Source organism: Pseudonaja textilis, chromosome 1 (assembly GCF_049901715.1).
Source record: "Pseudonaja textilis isolate UNSWEBS1 chromosome 1, rPseTex1.2, whole genome shotgun sequence".
Classification (NCBI taxonomy): Eukaryota; Metazoa; Chordata; class Lepidosauria; order Squamata; family Elapidae; genus Pseudonaja; species Pseudonaja textilis.
In genome coordinates, this window is record NC_141990.1 from 197,810,620 (window position 1) to 197,833,951 (window position 23,332).

At 42.5% G+C, this 23,332-nt stretch overlaps 1 protein-coding gene across 9 annotated transcripts in view; it reads right to left on the bottom strand.

Annotated features, from left to right (window-relative positions):
* Nucleotides 1-9,128: 9,128 nt before the first annotated feature.
* The window catches only part of FMNL2 (formin like 2), a 191,397-nt gene continuing 177,193 nt past the window's right edge, over nucleotides 9,129-23,332 (bottom strand). For 3 of the 9 annotated variants that reach the window (XM_026697219.2, XM_087920204.1, XM_087920210.1), the window contains 5 exons: nucleotides 22,645-22,808; nucleotides 21,245-21,346; nucleotides 19,957-20,055; nucleotides 18,317-18,440; nucleotides 9,129-11,675 (listed from right to left, as the gene is read on the bottom strand). In XM_026697219.2, the coding sequence (XP_026553004.1) occupies nucleotides 11,566-11,675; nucleotides 18,317-18,440; nucleotides 19,957-20,055; nucleotides 21,245-21,346; nucleotides 22,645-22,808 (599 nt within the window). In that variant the 3' untranslated portion in view covers nucleotides 9,129-11,565. Of the gene's footprint in view, nucleotides 11,676-14,756; nucleotides 14,851-16,708; nucleotides 16,843-18,316; nucleotides 18,441-19,956; nucleotides 20,056-21,244; nucleotides 21,347-22,644; nucleotides 22,809-23,332 lie in introns of all 9 variants that reach the window. The other 6 variants (XM_026697220.2, XM_087920207.1, XM_087920208.1 and 3 more) reach the window with 3 other exon arrangements.

Below are 23,332 nucleotides of genomic sequence, written 5' to 3' on the forward strand. Positions count from 1 at the left end.
TCAGGTCCTGCTCTGGTGGACTGAGTCTGCTCGAAAACTGAAGCTCCGCCCTATGCCATGGCCACACCCCAACTTTCAACGAAGCACTTGGAAGACTGGACGCGATTCTGGAGTTGTGAGATAAAAAGAACACATTATTGCTCCCCCAACCCGCACCCAGACCAGACGAACCAGGATGGGCCTGGACTCTACGCCACAGAAGAAAAGGAATATTCAGGTAATCCAATGTTCGTTTTCTTGTCTGTGGCTACGAGAGTCCAGAGAGATTGGAACATACCAAAGCTGGCCTGTGCCAGGGAGGGGCAAGAGTCTGGTCCTATTCACATCGGTGCTCATGCACACTTGGTAGAACCCTTCTGCCAAAAGCTGCATCAGCTGATACAAAGGCATCCAGGCAATAATGCCAAATGAAGGGAGATGGTGAAGACCATGTGGCCGCTCTGCAGATCTCCTCAATGGGCGCTTGAGTAGGCCATGCTGCCGTAGTTGCTGCACTTTTAGTAGAGTGATCCGTCACTCGAGGCACCGGAAAAGACCTGCTCTGATAAGCCTTGGCAATGCAGGCCCGAATCCATCTACCCACAGTCATAAGAGACACCTTTAACCCTAACGTGCTCTGTTGGAATGACACAAACAATGTCTCCGACTTGCCGGTAGGATGTGTCCTCCAGATGTATATCCTTAAGGCTCTATGTACATCCAGAGTGTGCCACACCCGTTCCAAAATATGGGAAGGACCTTGGGACAAAAATTTGGGAGAATGAGTTTCTGAGCCCTGTGGAACCTAGAGTTAATTTTAGGGATGAAAGATGGATCTAACCATAAAACAATTCTATCTGGATAGAAGACACACAAATCCTCCATAACTGAAAGGGCGGCCATCTCTGAGATCCTTCTAGCCGACATGATGGCTACAAGAAAAGCCACCTTGAGTGACAGGAGGTATAAATTAATGTATCTAAGCAGTTCAAATGGTTCCGTCATTAAAGCCCTTAAAATTTTAGGAAGATCCCAAGTAGGGAATATATGAATCACCAGAGGCCTAAGGTTGGTGGCTCCTTTCAGAAACCTCCGAATGGTTTGGTTTTGAGACAGGGAACCCTTCCTATGTAAGTACAAAACTGAAGAAAGGGAGGCCACCTGTCTGCATAATGCGTTTGCTGAGTTCCCCTTGTCAAGGCCCTCTTGTAAAAAATCCAGAATATTGGCCACAGAGGCCAAAGTGGGGGGAATCCTATTCTTGATACACCACTAGCAGAAGACCTTCCATGTGGCTTGATAGATCTGGTTGGTAGAAGGCCTCCTCACTGATAGAACTGGTATGGATAGTCTGATCTGAAATATTCTGCCTCCTCATTGAGCTCTGCTCAACCACCATGCGGTCAGGTGGACCCACTGAGGTTCCGGGTGGGTTACTTCTCCTTGAAGAGACACTTTGTGAGAAGGGATTCTCCATGGAAGAGTGATTGATAGGTTCACCAGATCCGCAAACCAGGGGCATCTGGGCCAATAAGGAGCCAGAAGTATGACCTCTGCCTTCTCCTCCAGTATCTTTCTGACTACTGCTGGCAACAACGGAAGAGGAGGGAAGGCATACAGGAGACCCTGAGGCCACCTGTTTCTGAGAGCATTGGTCCCCTCTTCCCCTTGATTCATGAACCTGGTGAAAAACCTGGAAAATTGGGCATTGGATGGAGAGGCAAACAGGTCCACCACCGGAAGTCCGAACCTTCGAACCAGCTCCTGAAATAAAAGAGGAGGAATACTCCAATCTGAGGGGTCAATTTTGGCCCTGCTAAGCCAGTCTGCTTGCACATTATCCACTCCGGAGATTTTCCACCCTGATTGACAGGAGATTCCTTTCTGCCCAAAGGCCCAGGCACTCAGCCTCTAACATTAATGCCTTAGATCTGGTGCCACCCTGTCAACATGAGCCTTGGTGGTTACATTATCTGTTAAAATTAGGACGTGTGTGATGTATGTTGTTTCTAATTTTTTTGAGAGCCCATCAAACCACTCTCATTTCTAACCAATTAATGCTCTTTCCCCTCTCTAAGGCATACCACTGGCCTTGCACCAAGACTGCAGATGAGCCCCCCCTCCCCAGCTGGAGAGACTGGCATCGGTAGTGATAACCATATGGGATGGCTCTTTGAATAATTGTCCTGCATTCAAAACATGAGTAGACCACCATGACAAGGACTGTTTGACCAATACTGGGACTGAGACCTGAGAGATGAGTGACTTCTGCCCGCCTTTTGGTGGGATAAAAGAAACCACTGTAGTTTTCAAGAATGAAGTCTGGCCCAAGGTACAATGGAAATGCAGGAAATCATCTTCCCTAAGAGTTGTAAGAGAAGACTCAACAGGGATGGACATCTGTGCCCTAAATTACCTCCCTCATCATGAATTGTAAACTATCTGTTCCTGAGAGAGGAATACCTTACAAGTCAATGTGTCAATCTTTGCTCCTAGATGCAATAAACATCTAGTTGGTGAGAAATGACTCTTCTTGTTGTTAATAGAAAAGCCATGATCTTGTAGCAGGGAAATTGTATGAAGATCCTTTAGGGACCAGTCATGTGAGGATGATTGGATCAAAATATCATCCAGGTAACATTGCACACTTATAGGGATGGTTCTCAAGCGAGCTGCCAAGGCAGCTGAAATCTTAGTGAACATCCTTGGTGCAGAGGATAGCCCAAATGGCATTGCCCTATACTGGAAGTGTGTGCCTTCATAGCTGAAGTGTAAATACTCTCTGTGTGTCTGACAAATTCTAATGTGAAGGTAAGCTTCTGTTAAGTCAATTGAGGTCAGGAAGTCACCCTCCCTGACGCTCGCCAAAATAGACTGCAGTAAATGCATCCTGAAACGCTTGTACATCAAAAATTTATTGAGCCTTTTTAAATCCAGAATGGCTCTCCACCCACCAGAAGCCTTGGGAACCACAAACAGACGGGAGTAGAATCCTTTACCCTGTTGATTGACTGGGACCAACTGGATGGCTCTAATATCTAATAGATGTTGGATGACCTGTTCCATCAGTTTCCTGCGAGATGCCTCCTTGGAAACTAGGCAAGGCACATAAAATCTGGGGGGGGTGGCTGTGATCTAAATTCTAGAAATAATCTGTGTCTAATTGTCTTCAAAACCCAAGTGTCGGATGAAGTCGTCTCCTACTGAGCAGCAAAATTGGATAACCTGCCCCCAATGGGAGAACTACTGCTACATTCAGTGGGAGCGCCGGAATAAGCAACTTACTCCCCCATGAAAGGGCCACTTGCCTGAAAATTGGGGTCTGTCTCTGGCTGCTCTTTCTTGGGGGTGTTCCTGACCCTTGAAGGGCTGTCTCTGAGACCCTTGAGCCCCAGAGCTGCCCTCTGCTCTGAAAGATGACCTACAGATATATGGAGCAGCCCTGAAACTGGAGCGCCTTGCCAGGGAGGGAAGATATTTGTTCTTATCCCTGGTCTCCAGCAGATGGGGATCCCAGACTTCCCCAAACAATTTATCCCCTTTGATGGTGGAAGTTGCCACTTTCTATTTCCATCGTCCATCAGCTTGCCAGTTCTTAAGCCAGATCATTATGCAGGCTGCTGTAGAAGTGGCGATGGCCTTAGAGACAACCCTGGCACTGTTTAGGGTTGCATCCGCAGTGAATTCAGCCGCAGCCACCAGTTTGTGAATGTCTTGGTGCACTCTGATATCTGTGGCGGAAACCCTCTCTTGCAGCTGGTGCAGCCACCATAAGGAAGACCTCATAAAGAAAGAGGTGGCTGAAGCAGCCTTTACCACCCAGGCAGCCGCCAGGTGGGTACGTTGGAGGGATTGCTTGATCCTCTTGTCCTCCGCCTTCAATGCCTCCTCTGGATCAGTGGGGTTTGAAGAGGAAGAAATCAAAGCTGCCATTGGGCCATCCACAGATGGTACCTGTAAAGAACTGTTGAGTTCAGGCCCCACAGTAAAGTAGCAGCGTTCGTTGGCCGATAATATGGCAGATGTTCCCGGGAATTCCATTTGTTTCCTGATTACATTCAAGAATAATCTGGAAACTGGAACCATTTTGGGCTGAACTGTAGGTTCATCAAAAAAATTGGTCTGGGGGGGCCACACTATCACCTTCCACTTCTGCTCCTGCCCCCAACTGGGCTGTCTTCCTGGCCTTAAACAATAATGCCTGGAACTTTTGAGCATCAAAGAGACCTGTGAATGAGGGTTTCTCTGGGGCCATATCTTCATCAGCAGAGAAGTCCAACTCCCTCTTGTCATCTTCAGGTATCTTATAGGTCAGGGGTCACCAACGTTTTGGATCTCAGGAACCACCAAACTCATAATTTTAAATCCTGGGGACCACTAATATGAATTTTGACTGATGGTGGCTTGCTGACGTTGGTGGGAGAGAGAGAGATCTGAACTAACTTCTCCCTTCCTCCCTCCCTCTCTCTCTCTCACATACACACAGAAGCAGGGGTGGGATTCAAATTTTTTAACAACTGGTTCTGTGGGCGTTGCCTAATTTGTGGGTGTGGCTTGGTAGTCATGCGACCGGCTGGGCATGGCTTGTATGTAAATATTATAAATATTTATATAAATATTGGGTTTTTTTATTAAAAAAGAGCAATTTTTACCCAAAATCAGGCAAAGCAGGCAGGCAGATTGAGTTGCTCACAGAATAACAGATTCATTCAGAGATCTGTGAGATCGGCTATCTGAGCCTGTCACATAAAATTTGCTTGCAAGAAAACTCACAAAATTAACTCACAACACACCATGTACGTAAATATTGAATTTTTTATTTTTAAAAAAGCAACTTTTACCCAAAATCAGGCAGAGCAAGCAGGCAGATTGAGTTGCTCACAGAATCACAGATTCACTTAGAGATCAATGATTCTGCCATCGGCTACCTGCACTGAATAATAGAAGCTTCAGTCCTAAGGAAGATTCGGCTCTTACTAATCTTAAAAGCAGAGCCAAAGATCTAAAGATAAGCTAGAAAGCAAGAAATCCAACAATTTCCTGCTTTCTAGCTAATCTAAGTCTCCCGGCACAGCAGAACAGCTGATGGTTGGAAAAAGAAAAAATAGCAACTTAGCAGGCAAGTTAGCCAGGAGTGAGTGGGCGGGGAGGGCTATGTGGGTGGCTCAGCCTTGTGTTCCTATGCAGCCTGGATTGCTTTGGGGGTGCTCTGGGGGTGCCATTTCTCTGCGGACCACCAAAATTTTCTTGCAGACTACTAGTGGGCCGTGGCCCACCGGTTGGCGACAGCTGTTATAGATAATGCTATGTATGGAAGGGTCAGGAGGATTCCTGTCCCTTAAGGATTCTCTGCTTCTCCCATGAAAGGACCCTTCTGAGTGTTCTGACACCACTGATTCAGGCCTTCTCATTACTTGGAGACCTTCCGCAATCCCTCCTCTTATGGCTTTGGAGATAATAGCTTCCAGATGCGCAGGCACAGCTTCTTCATCCTCTTCAGGATTGCGCAGGCCAGCGGCTGTAGGTGTAAAAGTCGCCTCAGCCATAGATCTAGCCTTCTTGGGAGGAGGAGACAACAGTTCTTCCAGGCCTGCCGTTTGGGAATCACCTTCATCCTCTCCATGTTCCTCTAAAGGTATTGGATCACCAATAGCTGAAGAATTGTCAGGTGACCAGGCTTGTGGGCAAGATACACCAGCAAAAGTAGAAGGCCCAGTCTCCATTTGCAAAACTGGAGTTTGAACAGCAGAATCTGAGTCCTCGGGGAATGGTTATCTTCTGCTCCTCCCACCAGCCACATGGTGGTATTTTTCCACCTGTTTTCCAGGTGCCTTTTGTCTTTTTAAGGCATCTTGCTCCTCCCTGGAAAGTCTTTTGGGTTCAGGGGACTTTCTCTTCTGCTTGCCCCTGGATTTGCCTCTAGAAGTAGAGGGACTATGTTCTTTTTCCTGTGCCTTATCTGACATCTCACAGGGAGATTAGGCTATACAAAAGAAACAGCCAGAGGGTGGATGGATCCTGCTGGGTGAGGGATGAGGTGTTAAGAACACAATTACAAATAAATCTTACTTAGTAAGGCCCCATCCAGAATAAAATTTGGTCTTCTTATCTGTAAGCCAGCAAAGCCTGACCTGTGTAGGTCAATTGCTGTGCTGCAGCCATGCCCTGCCAGTCACCACAGAAAATTCTTGCAAAGGTCAAGACATTGCAAAGGTCTACAGGCGCCCACGCGATCACCTCAGTGTTGGAGCTGGAAACACAACACTGGCACTGTGGTCAATTGCGCCCTCAGCTGGGGACTATCCTGCTGCCTCTTCTCTGCTCCAACTGCTGCCCCACGGCTGGACCTCCCAGCTGGGATCGGGCCGATTGCCCGATCTAGAGGCTGCTTTGCAATTGCTCCCTGAGCCGCTGCTGTAAGCTGCTATGCTTTGCGCTATGCAGTCAAGGCGATCCGATAGAAATGAAACCGAAATCCCAAGCCGCTCCTGTTGCTGTTACGCTGCTGTGCAAAACAGCTGTTTGACCTTATCGGGCCGATTGCCTGGAGCTCACCACGTGGTCATGGCTCCGCATGCTAGGGCGACTTCCCCAAGCGTGATCTCCAAGCCCTGGGGGGCTAAAAAGCCTCACTCACTTGGCTCCATGCTCTTCCAAGCCTCTTCTTGCAGTTTAAAACTTTTTTCCCCTGATCTTCAAGGCTCCACTTGTTATTCAAATGGAGCTCCACGACTCAGGTCCTGTCCTGGCTGGACTGAGTCGAAAACTGGGGCATGGCCACAGCATAAGGCGGAGCTTCAGTTTTTGAGCAGACTCAATCCACCAGAGCAGGACTTGACACTACCCAATCTATCTGGACTCTCATAACCAGGCAGGAAAATAAGAGCATTCTGCAAAGCTGCTTCAAGAAAGAAGGCCTGGCGTAACCTTGAGTAGCCTGCAAGAGCTTGTGCCCAGAAAGAATACCACATGAAGATAAGCACTGTGTAGCAAATCCTGGAGGATTCTGGGCTGTGGGGCTAATTGCACCATTCCCCAACACACACACACACACACCTTGGGAAATAGTGCAAGGTGGACTTTGTGAGTGGCAGTGGTGGCACAAGTGCTGAAGCCAAGGCCTAGACCACTACTTCAGGCACCGCCCCAGTGATGCTGCCAAGTTCCACTATTCAGTGTAGCTAGACTGAGGGTAGAGATAGTTTCTCTTGTGGGGGGGAGTGTGTGCTACTCCAGCAGTCAAGACAGGTAAGCATTGTCCCAATTTTTGACTTGCCAAGCCAAAAAGATTTGCCATCCATGTTCTAGCACATCAGTATCTACTACAGAGCCCTACAGAAATGACTATTATTTTTTTCTCCTTCCAATCATGTCCGATTCTTGGAGATTGCCAGGACTGCAGTTTTCTTGGCAAGATTTTTCAGAAGTGGCTTACCATTATATCCTTCCTAGAAACAGTGACTGGCCCAAGGCCACCCAGCTAATTTCATGTCCAAGGTGAGACCAGTACTCAAGGCCTCACAGTTATAAGTCTGATGCCTTAACCACTGCATCAAACTGGTACTTGGTGTGTCTAATATCCCACAGTAACACCCAAGCCTATGTAATCTCTTTGTTCTTTTTGTCAGTGCCACATTCTTCTGGCAAAATCATCTTGGACAAGCATTATTTGGGCTTCTGAGATGCCAATAGAGGCTGAGTCCTGTGAATTAGGTCATCAGTCCTTTCTTAGCATTCAAGTCTATACCAATAGATGATTTATAGTCATTATCCTCCTATTCACACACAGTTCTAAGATGGCTTCTCATCTCATCTAATTTAGAAATCCCTTTCAAGGGATAAATATATTAGATGAGGTGTCACCTGGCTACCTTAGCCTAATGGACAGAGAACAGTGGTTTCTAGTTATGCTTCAGTTTTAATTGGAATGAAAATGGTCCAACCTCGTTTAAAAAGTAACTTCTGACCTTTGCTGAGGTGATTGTTTCTCAGGCTTCTTAGTGTTTCTGACTAGTGGAACCTGGAAGAACCACCAGCACTAAAGGTTTGGGTGGAATTAAAAATCACTGACCTTTCTTTTTCTCTGTCAGCAGGGAGGTTTAGCTACCTTTTGTTTGCTTTGTAGATTTTCTACAAATTTAATTGTGAAACAATCTATTCCTCCATTGAGTTCCATCATTTCTCATTTATCAACATTTATATAATTTAGAAATCTGGGCACGCCGATGGATTGCAACTGATGTTTGTGTGCATGTTTTCTGGATCTAGTTTCCATTCTTCATGTTGCAAGATTTTGGACACAATATAGGTGTAAGTTGGCTGTAGCTTCATTAAGTGAAGATACTTTGAACTTGATGGTAGATGTACTTTACTTTTTCCTATAACAGAGAACTGCTAAGTCCACCAGGAAGCAATGCTTTAATACATGAACAAGTGGTAACAAACGAACAAGTGCTCATTTTCAACAATCCTCCAATTCATCATTTTATAGGATTTATACTTGAAGATTATCATTGGGCATCTTAAATCTCTAAATTCAATCTAAATTCAAATACTCTAAAGGAAGAAACAGTACACATTTCAGAAGTGCAGTTCTTTGTGGGGGTATATTGTAGGAAGTCTAACTCACTACTTCTGCAACTATTTAAATATAGGAGGTTGGCTTACTGCTTGTCACTCTCCAATGAACCTCTATTCCAGCCTGTAGAGTGCTACAGTTCATACTACACCAATGATTTTCCTTTTATTTTATATTTTTTAGTCCAACCATTATTATTTTTATAAATAACTCAAGGTGGTGAACATACCTAATACTCCTATTTTCTCCATAACAACCACCACTCTATCAGGTGAGCTGGGCTGAGAGTGATTGGCCCAAAGTCACCCAGCTGGCTTTCATGTCTAAGGCCAGGACTAGAACTCACCATCTCCTGGTTTCTAGCCTGGGTGATGCCCTGAGCAATCCATAACTATAGCTGTAGCTATCTCAGTCCCATCTATCTGCTCTCATAGCCTACTGCATTAGGAGTACAATCTTCTTTTTCCCTTATAGGTTTTCAACTGCCAATAAGGATTTAGCAAGAGGGAAATGCTCTACTATACCTGTTGGATCATATTGTGGAAGTTGAACCATCCATTAAAAGACAATGTAGTTGTGTAAATAGTTTATTCAGTCGTATGCCATGAACAGATCAGAAAAGTAACATGAATTGCTTTTATAAAACACCTATAATATTGCTAAGAAGCAGATCTATCTACTAGATAAAAGATCCCAAGAGAACATGCCAATATTGCAGACTATTTAGTCATATTGAAATATTTCAGTATGCTATAAAATCTCTTGCACCTGTTTATGGGACCTTAAATGATATTGCTGAGCTGGATTTTGCCCAAATCAAAAATGTTCATCTTTCATAATGGAAAAGATGTAATAATGGCATGTTCTCTTTTGCATGTCAAATATACATTGCTGGATTCTGTCAGCATGTTGGCAGTTGTTTAAAATAAATTTTCTGTAAAGAGACAAGCAAAGATTAATGAAACAACGTTTGAGCCCCAGACCGTCCATTTAGTTAAATATAAAAACAAAACAAAACTATAAGTTAAGAACATTCAGATTGTATAGCACAGGTTGATGCATTTTTAAACAATATTTACAGTATTACCCGAGACTAGAGTGGGAATTAAAGAGAAGTGTAAAAACCATAAAAAAGCACCAATTTTGTAGCAAAATATCTGTACATTTAGAAACATTATATAACTACACATTATCAAAGGAATATGGGACCTTGACCAGTGGTTCACAGAAGCACAATATTAAAAAAAAAAAAAGAATTAAGTGGTTAAATACTATACAATAAATTTTACAATTAACATAATGATGCAGTGCTACTAGCAACGGGAAGAATGCAGGCAAGATGATTCTCTTAACTTCCAGTTTTTTTTTATTTTGGAGGGGGGAAAAATCAAGGGTCCTGCTTTGAAGCAATATTGATAAAATAGGACATTAAAGCTAGCTTAAAGTTTAACATGTGAGCATCCCAATCCCAAAATAGGATTTTCTAAGCATTAATCATCTGAATTTTCCACGTGTACCTAGGAGAAGGTGTGGCAGACCCTGGGGTGGAGTTAAAAGAGGGGTCAGAATCCATATGGAGCCACAAGTGAACTAAGTCCAACCTCTTTTGAATTCTATTGGCCCTTCTATAACTCCAAGCAGGTGCTAACTATTAGTTAAAAATATTCCTGTGCATGGCCACGAGTAATATAATAAATCAATTTAATTGGACCTGATCTTTTGTGCCTGACAGTATCCTGCTCACTGCATTACATTCAACAGTTGTGTAACCTGAATGTTAACCAAAGGCAAAACAGTGCAGAAACATTTAGAAATGGATTGATGTAAAGCATAAATGGAAGTGAACTACACAATTTCCTTGATATGGGATCCCACAGCCTTCCCGTACTGTTACCCTAACCTTGTTCGGAGGGCGCTGCCTTTTCACCATTTTGAGAATTGAGCGGTTTGTGATCCTTATGAATTTTAATACTGACTATTGAGAAGTTAATACCTTAGTGCTAATTAATAAATAACATTGTTACCCCAGGGTTAGGGTTAAGGTTATGCTTGCCACTACTTAAAAAACACAACAAGTGTGTTTGCGGTGTGCCTATCCTCTTCGGCTGTATCACCTCGTTTTATTTACCTTTACCAACAACTGTGTATACTAGGCAGAAGTTGAAAACAGGCAAGTGTGTATTAAATCTAAATCCCATATTATTCCCACATTGTATTTACAGCAGAATTCCCTCTAGCTTTAAATCTTGTCAACTGTATTCACATCTCCCTTAACGTTGGCTTAATGGATATTTCCCCTCAGCCTTAAAGTGAACTACATGTTCTTAAAGGGTCCAAGTTATTTTAATGTCTTTTGCTCCTTTATATATGATAAATTCCTTCTCCATGCATACATGTACACGTATGTGTGTGCATATATACACCCACATGTATATAAACACACACATACTCATCTATATAATGCTAGTAAGTGCAGCTGAAGCTCAAAGTTAACTCGTCAAAGTGTTCAGGAATGTACTGAAAATATTAAAAAAAATCTACAGCAGCTCTTATCAGAATATTCCCTATTTACAACTTGTTATGAAATAAAAAAAGTCCATTGAAGGCTATTTACTGAACTGTATGTAACAATAACAAAAAAAAAATACATTATGTATTTTACATTTTGGTTAAGAACACTGAAGAAATTTTATTGGTGTAAAAAGTTACCCAATTAAAAAAAGAGTCCTATTGCTTTCAATAATTTGAGTAGGTCCTTGAAATTTAGGCACTTGGTAGCTACAGTTATATGGCCAGCCCATTTCTTTCTTTCTTTCTTTTTTTTGCTTAATTTTTTTTATTTTTCATTCCTATGAATTTTTAGTCCTTACTGAGCCCTTCAGAAGACTAGTTAAAGGAATTCCGAACAAGGCCATAATTAAAATGGCAACCTAAACAGAGTCCGCCTGGTGAGGAAGCAATCAAGGGCACTTTCTACTGGTTTACAGGCACGGTTTCTCCCATCTGGCTCACATAGCCAGTTCAGCACCATTGACAGCACGCAGGTTCTGATCGTCAACACGTCGCCGGACGCTTCTCCTCACCGCATCGGCTCGTCGGTAGGGTTGGTTTCTAAGATCTGTGGGAGGAAAAACAATGGAGGAGTCAGAAGCCGGCCACCCCCTGCATTTGGATCCAGAAAGGGAGGGTCCTGCTGGCAGCCCATCAAAGCAGCTTGAAGCCAAGGAGGAAAAGGGACCACTTAGATTCAGAGAGAACTGAGCAAAGAGCACAGAAGGGCCTATCTTTACTTACTGCTAAAAAAAAGAGAAGGAGAATTTTTCTTTCCTTCTTTTTTTCTTTCTTTTTTTCTCTTTCTCCCTTCTCCCTTCCTTCCTTCCTGCCTGCCTGCAAGCCTATGATGGGGACAGAAGCTTCTGATCCCTTGATCAGAGGTCTCCAATCTTGGCAACTTTAAGACTTGTGGACTTCAACTCCCAGAATTCTCCAGCCAGCAGAGCTGGCTGGAGAATTCTGGGAGTTGAAGTCCACAAGTCTTAAAGTTGCCAAGGTTGGAGACCTCTGCCCTTGATGGCAGCTCCTCTTTGCTATTTATGAAGCAGCTGTAGGAGGTCTTTCTCTTTCTGTCCTTGCCTCTCCTCCCCTCTCCTTCCCTTCCTTGCTTCTCCTTCCTAAATATCTCCACAGCTTGAAGGCTTTTGTCAACTCTTTCCTCGCAGAGTAGATCACTCTCTAGAAGAAAGGTCTTCCATCCCAGGATCAGCCATGGAACCTCAATCCAAATCTTCACTCATGATCTCCCTCAGGAAGAAGGAAGGAAAGGGCAGCTGTTCCCACCATCCCAAAAGGGAGAGGAGAAAAGGAAGGTGGCTAGTGGGGACAGCTGTGACTCAGGGTTAAACCTCCCCTGAAATCTGGGATTCTGATGATTTCTTCCAAAATTCCTCCTCCTCCTCCTCCTCTTTCTCCTCTCCCTCCTGCTCCCATTTTCTATTTCTCAAGGGAGGGAATTTCCCATGCTGTTCAGTCTAAAGCTATATAGAGATACCACAACAGAAACAAAAGTGAAAAACAGGCACTACTCTTTCTCTTTCTATACCTTGTCCCAAAGATCCTTTCATCCATACGTCCTATCTTCCCAAGCTACATCAAATTTCCCAGCTAATTTGGCTCTGCCATTCCCAATTCTAACAGGGGGAACAAGAGAAACAAAGCAATCAATGAAAATAAAAATCAGGGGCTAATAAAGGCTCTGGTTGCTTCCTGACAGTATTATTAAGAGCAAAACAGGTAATCTAGAAGCTGATAAAAGTGATGGCTTGCCATTTTTATTCCCTCCCTATGCCCCAAGGGATCCAGAGTGAACCCTCTGCTGAAAAAGAACGTTTGGTTGAATTCAAATGACTTGCTAGTACATCTTGTCTCAGGTTAAGGAAGAAGAGTGGGGAATTCAGTAGAGGGCCCTCAAGCCATACGGGGACATTCCTAGTAATGATGTCACTTGGCAGTTTTAGTGGCAACTTATAACCTGCCACCACCTTCAGCCAGGATGACTTCTGACCTCTCAGTCTAGCCTACAACCCTGTTCTTCCTGATGGACTTTGAGCTAACCAGTCCAGGCCCTGCTTAATTTCTGATGTCTGGAAGATATTGTCACCTGCTGAAATGTGACCTAATATGATTAGTAACCCCAAAGCCAAGGTCTTCTTAAGACCATTCACAACTGAAGCAAACCAAGCAGGTAGTGAAGGATGGAGCACACCCTTCCTTTTATTTTCGACCAACAAGATTTCCTAATAATTTTTTCTACACACAAAAGAACTGCCTGCATATATAAAAGCCTGTTCTCTGATATCTGCACTGCTGGATTTTTAAGTCCAAGATGGAGGAGATGCATTTCAGGACGCATTTGAGAAGAAGGAAAAAAACGTTCTTTTCTACAGAACGTTAACGTTGGACTTTTTTCACTAAGCTGCCTTTCCTACCCTTCACCCTTAGAAATCTGCTTTCATATATTTTGCTCGGCTCTTGAAAGCCCCTACTGTAACTGAACCTACAAACTGAAACAGCAAGAATGTAATAATGCCTCAGTCTTGGACAAAAGGATTCAGAAGGAGCAGCCAAGTTCTGTGGAAGAGGCATTCAACTGGTGACAATCCCAAAATCTCCCCAAAGTTTACATAGGCTACCAACTTCCCTAAGAAAAAGATAAATGGTTTTATTGCCAGGAAGCAGGTCCAGACTATTTTACTTGCTGGCCCAAGTAGAAGAGGATCACTAATCAACAAATCTGCAGGCAAATCTTTGTCCCTCAAATGTTTCACACTTTTCTTTATTGCACAATAGCATTCTCTCTGACCTTGGTGGTCCTGCATGTTAAAAACAGCCACAACCTGATCTGCAAATATTTTAAAGGGGCGGGTGCTTTCCCACCCACCCCGCCCACTTAATGCTTATCCCAGAAAGTTCATGAGTTCGACCTCTATACCCTGGGATTCCCTTGGGGGGGGGGCATTTGAGGCATGCAGTTCCTGCTCCCCCTTGTGCTGGTCCCAATCCCTTCTTGAGTTCACAAACATCCATAGAGCTTCAGATCAGGTTATGGGCGGGGCAGGGGGGAGAGGAAGTTACTTTGGAGGCATTTAAGCCGTCTTGAAAAGTCTTTCACCCACTTTGGTGTGACGTGTCATCACGTCACAACTATCCCCAAGGAGGTACCAAAAGTGCTTTTTCAAGAGGCAACTGGACTTTCTGGTTTTATTTTGAAGACGTTTCCCTTCTCATCCAAGAAGCTTCTTCAGCTCAGAAGAAGCATTTTGCCCATTGGAGCATTTCGCAAAGCAAGAGTTCTGCTGTTTAAAAAAAGTGGCCCACCTCTCTAAGTGTAACTCAGCTGCTGGGATCTGGGAGAAAGTTGGCTGCCATCTTTTATGCCCCTCTTCCCTCCCTCTGCCCCTAATATAGGTCGAGACATAAAGCACAGGCAAAGCACCCCTCTTTTTGAAAGCAAGGCAGAAAGGCGTCTACAAGTGAAGAAACCCCACATATGACACAGACAAACGGCAGAAGAGCTAAATGGCCCAGCAATGCTCCTAGGCCTTAATTGGACACAGCTCTTTTCTGTTCCTGGGATCTATCTTGCAGCAATTTTGTGTGGCATTCAGAGAGAGGAGGAAGCTAAATAAAAAGTGATGCTTGCCAGCTCTGTGTATCCTCCACCACCGATGTGCTAGAAGAAATCCTTACCCTCGAGTGAACATTTGGAAATTTAGTGATATTATTCTTCTTTAAGGCTAAACAAGAAGGGGAAAAAAAAACACAGAATGAAGGTTAAGTTTAAAATGGGATGGAACATGAAGAGCAACTCAAGTCAGTGCCCCAAAACAAAGCAAAACAAAACCAAAAACCACACCCTATTTTAAAGGTTCAGCATGTTAGCGCAAAAAAAAAACAAAAAAAGCAAGAATGAGTGAAGCCAAAAAGTAAAGAAGATTAAACAGAGAAAAATACAGGCCACCCTAACCATTAGCTAATTAAACTCCAAGCTGCTTTGAACACTGGCTCCAGAACGACCAGGCAACCTTTTCATTGGAAAGAGCAAGCAGGATTTGGACTGATAACATCACCTTCTTTTATACCTTCTGACTTTATATCAAGGGCAACAACATTAACAGATTCATTCAACTTCCACTTTATAACAGTTAACGTCAAAAGATTTCAGCGCGTCCAGTTCCATGGCAATCGGCTTGGGATATTTGTTATCCAGAGACAATTTGAGATATGCTGTCACCAGCTTTGCTTTTTCAAGCAGAATGGTCTTTGACTTTCTCCTCCACCATTCTTAATCCTTGGAGAGCTAGCCTGAGATTGGTTTAACGTTCATGTATAGATCTTCTTACTTCTTAGCTCAAAACTCAAGGCCGCTTGCAACTGGGGGGGTTAACCTGGTTCCCGATGTTGATTTTAAAGGTTGGTTTTAAATCTCCCCAGTTATCAAACCCAAAACAGCTACTGTGTTTTCTTCTGAAGATAGTATTCCTATTGTAGGCCTACGGAGGTTACATTGGCATGGAACTGAATCTAGCACAGCTATGGATCTGACATGATACAAATGGAGGGAGGGAAAAGGTTCTGACATGCAAACACCAACATGCAAGCAGTGAGTTGAATGACAAATATGAAAAAAAAAAACGTTTTTGCAGATCGCAAACCAAGTTTCCCCCTCCCAAAATTTAACTTTTCTTTAGAGGTGCACAGCATTTGTCTCCAAAGGGGGCTGCACTGATTCTGATCCAGCGTGGGCATCTTGCGGTAGCTAACCTTTCTTGAGCTCCCAAGAAAGCCATCAAGAGTTAGGAAAATACTGAGAAACAGGTGCCCCAGGAACAAGCCCTTAACTTCCTATTTTCCTGGCCCTTAGAGCAGGTGCCGTGTGAGCTCCGGAAAAGACACATTGAGGGAACTTCTACTAGATCTGAAGCATCTCCGCCCACTTCGGATCCAAATACTGCACAACTTCTAATTTACAACCACATTACAAACACAGCTTCTTTCCAGATAAAGGCTTAATACGAAGACTTACGCAACAGTGATTAATCTGCTAAGATCAAAAAGAACCCAAAGTAGAAGAGCATACAAAAAAAAAACCCCAAATGGAATCATCTGTCATGATTATCGCTACACCCTCAACAGTGGCCTGTAAATTGAGTGGAGTTGCTGGAAGCACAGCTGTTGCTGGTCTTAAGGACATTCACGGATTTCCCATATTGGCTGTTCTGTGACAGTTATAACTAGACCAGGAGTGTCCAACTTTGGCAACTTTCAAGCTTGTGTATTTCCAACTCCCAGAATTCCCCAACCAGCCATGCCGGAGAATTCTGGGAGGTGAAGTCCACAAGTCTTAGAGTTGCCAACATTGGATACCCCTGATCTAGACCCTGAAATGGATGGAGTGGAACAAGCTTTCACGTGGTGGGTGGAGAAGGGAGCAAACTGTTACTGGCAGACAGGAACGTGCAAGGAGATGATGGTCAAGGAGAGGATCGTGTGAAACGTGATTCCACGAGGGATGCCAGACATCACAAAACCCCATTCAACACCTCCCACCCCCCATTGCCATAACGTGGAGAAATGTCAAAAACCTACAGCAACCTTTTTTTTTTTAAAGAGGATCAGCTGTGAAAGGGGAATAGTTTAGTAATGGAATTCCTCTGTGAGAACAGGTTCGCAGAAAAACCGAGAGCCACGCTTGGCCGTTCGGGCAGTAAAGGGCACCGTCTTCAGCACTGCATGAAAATAACAGCCAGACAAGACAGAAGACAGTAAGAAGCAAAGATCTCTTGCATTAGTACATAGTTAGTGTTTTATTAAAGGCACCCCGCAGCAGACGATCTCTTGATTAACCACAATAAGGGTTGTGTAGCTGGGTTATTGTCAGAACACTTTTCCCGGCAGCCCCGGGATTTTTATATGCTGCTTCGTCTCAGCACAGCTTCCCTTTGCGGGTTGATGTTCCCTCTCCCTGCTCACCATAAATTGGGCTGAATCAAGGGAACTCCCAGGGCACTTTCACGTTTAAAGCCAGTTTGACTTTACAGAGCCCCCCTGGGAAGTTCTTGCCATTCTAGTGAAGTCTTTGCAGAACAGGGTGTTTAGCCTCTGTATGCCTAGATGTCTTTACTTATTATTGTGTGGCTATAGTAATAAATATTTCTTGGGCTTTCCTTTACTCATAAAGGGTAGTGCCAAATACAACATTCAGAAAAAGCGGCTGAATTACTGCGAATGTAAAGAAAGAAAGAAAAAAAGATAATCTGAAGAAATAAAAAGCTTCATCCATTCTGCTGTGACAATAGAAAGCAGGCAAATCAAACTGCAGCAAGTAATGGGGCCTGTTTCAGGAATCTTATGGTGTCTGTCCAAGCTGTCTTTGTCTTATCTGTTACAAATTACATCCAGCCATTGGATCCCTATTGGGTTCAGTTATGAACTGCAAATAAGAGGGTGCGTAACGTTTGTTGCAGGAAGAATACGCGATTCCAAAGTTTCGTGCAATTCAGCATTTTGAATGAAACCATGCCCTCCGTTACTCCTTTACAGATAGTTCTCACTAACTATCACGTTTAAAAATTGTTCAAAGTTAAGAGGGTGTTAAAAAAAAAAAAGCAAGCTGGGTGACCAATCCTTACGTTTGTAGTCGCAGGATTGTTATGTCTGTGCTTTGCAAGTGGCTTGCGACAAGCAGAGTTAACGGAGAAGTTAACGGAAGTAAAATCGTAAATCGTGGTCACGTGATGTTTTGCTTAGCAATAAAGTCGCCAGTGCTAATTGTCGTCGTTAAGCGAGAACTACCTGTAAGGTGGTGGCTATTAATGTTAGGAGCATTTTTACAGTAATGCGGCCTTTTTAGGACAAAGTTAAAACACTAACTGATTTGCAAACAAATGAAACCCATTCCAAGTTTTCTCTAGCATGCCTCTGATGAACTAAAACATACAGCAAGACTGTTCGATCTATGGCTTTAGTTGTTATGACAATGTGAATACATACATAATGAAGTATCATTTGAGACTGCTGCCATTAAACAGGCCTAAAAGCCTGAAATTTGGCCAACTTAATTTAATGGTTCATCAATTAATGTTCCTACTTGTTACTGTTTACAAAGCCCTAACCAAGCAATTAGAAGAGAACATTAGAATAGTGTGTGTGTGTGTGTGTTTGAAACAGGCTCTTTGGAGTATGAGGGGGAGGGGGCTTTACCTGTGATGATATCTTCAATAGCGCCATCTTTTCCTTCATAAACATGCCTGTTGTCCTTGATCTGTCGTCGTCTTAGCTCTGCAATGAGTTCTTGTTGCTGTCGCTTAGTTTTATGAGATGGAGACTGGAAGAGAGTAACACAGGGTTGCAAAGTCAAATAATGATCAGCGTGTGCAAAGAGGCAGTAGCGCTCCTTCTCTACTAATAGAAACACAATTGGATTGGAAAGTAATACAGATAGTCCCTGACTTATGACCACAATGGAGCATGATCTACTCCAGTGATAAGCTACTCGATGTCTTCCTGATACTTCAGATTTAAATTTGCCCCAACCAACATGAGCAATGACAAAGCGTGGATCGGCACTGAATGGCCATGGGATTGCTACCCAAAGTCTTTCCCAGGATCTCAAAAGGCAGATATTGAATCATGGATACTCGGCATGCAAAGCATGCATTTCTCCCAATTGTGGGCATTTTTTTTTTGAATCTTCAGCCTGATCTGTAACTTAATATTCTGCTTTAGTAAATTCTTACAAAGTATTTCCTAAGCCTGCCACCCAATTTCTACATTCCTTGGAAGCAAACAAAATAACAAATATGAGTTGATCCTGGAAAATGAAATACCGTTGTTCAAAAATGCCATAAAGCCAATGATTTCAACAAGGCAAAAAAAAAAAAAGATTTCTGGTCATTTTATGATTAATGCACACACACACATGAACGCTGTAATTATATAGTTCATAATGTTTTTTAATCCCATCAACAAACCGGAAAGCAATCTTGCCACACTTCCAAATGCTTTTATGCAATAAGATGGTTCTTCTCTACTCTCTCTATAGTATATATAACATACTGTATAGAGATAACTCTATATAAGCGCTATATAAGTGCTATAGAGATACATTATATTTATACATCATTCAAAAGAGACCATTAAAAAGTAGTCAGCATCCAACTAAGCAAGAGTTAATTCCAGACAAACAGTCGAGAAGAAAACAATACTCTAATAAGCACGAAATCCACCCTGCTACTGAAACTGGCAGGACAAGCTACTGCACAAAAACTGGAAGCAAACCCCACACTCACTTGCACTGATGATGTAACTGCGTTGGATAATGAGATGTAAGGAGTAATCGGAATAGAATAGGATAGGAATGTGAAACTCTTGTAAATTCCATAAAAGCTTCTTGAATGTTGGTTACAATATTTTGGGAGGAATGGAGCAGGGGACTTTGGGTACAGAATAACCCAAACTTCCCAAAATTCTGACTTACCACGAACAAGTCTTATAGCACATGTAAATTAAACTGGTATCTCTGGTTTCTTTCAAACAAGCCCAAAGCTGAAAGCTAAGAAAAAGCCATGGCTTTAGACCTAAGAACAGACATCAGAGTTCCTGCTTCGTACATCATAACAAATCATAGGCAGACTTTCTATTTTTAAGTAGCAATAATAAGTTTCCAAATAATAAAATGCTGCTACTAGCAAGAAGAACCTAGCAGGAACAATAAACAAGGTCCATCTAAGTTTATTACAGAACTTGTGGATTCTGGTTTATTGTAATGTGCAAGTGTTCTCAGGGATTGCGACTTTAACAATTTCATCAACAATTGTCAAATGCTTGCTTGTTTTTGTTACCTTTTGGTCTTGTTGTTCCAGCAATGCTTCCTGCTCCAGCAGTTTTTCCATTAATGCCTGTTCTTGCTTTTTTCTCAGTTCATTCTCCTCTTCTGCTTGCTGTTAAGAAAAACAAACATACACCGGTAAGAGCTACAGAAATTTCAAATATACAAGAGACTGATTCATTCAGCAAAAGGCATATCTATTAGTACAAATTTAATTCAGACATGCTGCTTATCCAGTGAGACAGAACCCAATTTATAGCATTATCTATAAACTCTTTTAAAAGCCCTTAAGCTATAAGAGACCTAATTGATCATTTGCATGACATCTCAAACCAGAACCCCTAAATGCTGAACGCAGAGGAAAGCACGTGCCATAGAGATGACAGAGGTTCTTCTTTGGGTTCTTCTTCTTTATAAGGAAGGATCCCTGATTACTCAGGTTCTTCACTGGTTCCATCTTTGTATGTTCAAATTGGCAGCTCCTTTCAACTTCCCAATACAGGAAGGCTGCACATTTGCACATACTGTAAGTAAGTATATATTAAGGTAGACCACGGATCGTGAAGACAAAAGGAACAGCACGTATGCTATGATTCTACAGGAGTTTCCCCCAACCAAGACCCAAATCAGGGAAATCAATAGTTTGGAGGTGACTACAGAATCACCCACAAATGAATAAAAGAAGGATCATACTGGGTCTCACTGCTTTCACATGATTGCTGCTAACTATCTCGGCTAACCAAATGCTTCTGAAAACTGGAAGCTAAAAGATAGATCAAATGAAAGAGCACTGAACTCATTACTAGATTCACTGTGACTAGTGCAACAGTTTTGAGAATTCATAAAATTGCCACTTTCAGCATAGTGCCTTTTAGACTATTTGATTACAAGTATCTAGATCTCTAGGGTCAAACTTGCGTCGTTACATGACGCATCATGACTTTTTTTCCCTTCACTAGATTGGCCATGGCCATGGCCAGCCCATAATGCATCTGGTCCGCGGGCCGCAAGTTTGACAGCCCTGCTCTGCTCTGGACAACTGGACATTGTGGGATAGGTGGTCGAAAACTTATCAAGCGGCTTCTAGACCAGAGCTGTATTTATTTCAAACTCCCTATGGAATAAATTCCTTACTGAAGGAATATAGAAACAAATGTACTCATTTCTGTTCTAGTCATTGTGTTTTCAAAATAGGCTCCCTATCCATTTTTTAAGCCTGCTTCGCACAAAGAAATTTCAGAACCAGAATCTGAGGATGTGTTCAGATTATAATATGATCAGGGCTGGTGGCTTTGGTTTACCTTGTAGGCTTTCACAAATCGCACAAAGACTGGGAAGAAGACTGATGGAGGAGTTGTCTTGGGATTTTCTCCAAAATATTTCACAGCATCATCAAAGGCATCCTGTAAGAGAGGAACTTTTATTTATTTCCCCACTGAAGCAACTACTTTTGTCTTTTGTATTCAAATGGCAATTCATTATGGCATATGTATCTCATTTTGTCACAATAAAGTACAGCTTCATACAATGCAATAAATACTGACAGGAGAACAAATGTTTTTACGCATTTCTAATACAAAATTGTATCCTTCCAGGTAGCGTATATAATCTTTTACACAACCTCTCTATCCTCTGAGATATTCCCTCTGCTATCACTACCAAACAAGAGCCTTCCTGTGAAGTTACAGCCTGTTTCAGGAAATAGCAATTCTCCTTTGGAAATTTTTAAATCAGGACTTAACAATTTATCCACCAGGGATGTTGTAATGGAGCAGAGAATTGGATTAGATTTACAAAGGACTTTCCAACTCTATGAATCTACTTGTTACAGTTGGCTGCTTTTTCTATTATTACTTGATCTCCATGCCTTGGAGAATCATTGTAGCATGATGTGACTTTCATCAAGAGATGCATTTTCAATTGGCATACATTACTATTGCTTACATGTAGGATTTCAATCTACTTCTAAAGTTCTTTTGCTCGGTATGAAGCATCCCAGTTATTACTACCTTGCTTTCTTCTAGAACAGAAGTCTTCAAACTGGACAGCTTTAAGACTGGTGGACTTCAACTCCCAGAACTCCTCCTCCAGTCATGTTAGCTCAAGAATTCTGGGGGTTGAAGTCCACAAGTCTTAAACTTGCCAAGTTTGAAGACCCCTCCTCTATGGCAATCTTTTTGGCTTTGCAGACCAGCGGCGGGGGTGGGTGGGTGTTCCATGTGTGCAGCTTCATTTGCATGAGTGGATACACACACTCACCTACTATTTCCGCAGTCTGGTTCTGAAAGGCTCAAGGCCCGATAGGGGGCTGCAACCGGGCGGTTGGGGATCCCTGCTCTAAGAGGTGCCACATTTCAAATATTTCCTTTCAAGTTCTGAGGAATGAAGGGAAACCTACAGTTTACTCTGATCCACTGTTCTCTCCTCATATAACCTGGTAATACTTACCCTCATATAACTTGATAATAATATTAGGTTTAGGCTGAGTCAGAAAGACTAGTCCATAGTTACCTCATAAGAGGGAACTTCAACCAAGGTCTTTGTCAGGCACTATAATTACTATGTCACACCTGCACTTAGAAAATAAGTTGAGCTTCTGTCTTCACTGAAGAGATAATTTTCAGATTCAAAAGGTGAAAGATTCCTTTGCTCTCAGATCTGGACAGCTAAATCTGAACAAGAGACAAAGTCTATGGAATACCTGGGCTATTTTTGCATCATCCTGCAACTTCTTCAGTTTCCCTTCGTTGTTCTGGATGAATTCCTTCAGCATGGTATTGTGATCGTGCATAGTATACTCTCGCTTTGTTAAGTCCAGACCTCTTTGGAGTTCCTTTACATCTAGTAGGACATTTTCAAGGGATACTAGAAGAGGAGAAAAATACAATAAGGTTACATTAGAGAGCGCATGTCTCTAATTCAGATAGCATCTAAAATCCAGTAAGGAATGTTATACAGTAAGGCATGAAAATTTACCTGCTTAAGATAAGTATGTTTCATAAGAGATGTACCTTAAATATAACTTATACTATAACGTTATCATTACCGCACTGAATTAATGAAAGATCAACTGCATTCAAAACATTATATATGTTACAAACAGAAAATCACAAGAACCAAAGAGGCAGCGGACAAAAAAATGTGCCAAATGACATAAAAACAGAAATAACTTATAAGAAGTGTATTTCTGGGACTCTGTACCAGCAGTGTGCTACTTTTCATCAATTTCTGCACAAGTAAAACTTTTTGGGTCCAAGGATTGTGACAGCAAATATTTTCACCTAGCATTGATGAAGTAAGCTCTTATGGGGCACAGTTTTTCTGGGATATATATAGCTGGGTATTGGAGTGACATACATTCAGAATTATGAAAAAGCACAGCCAATTTA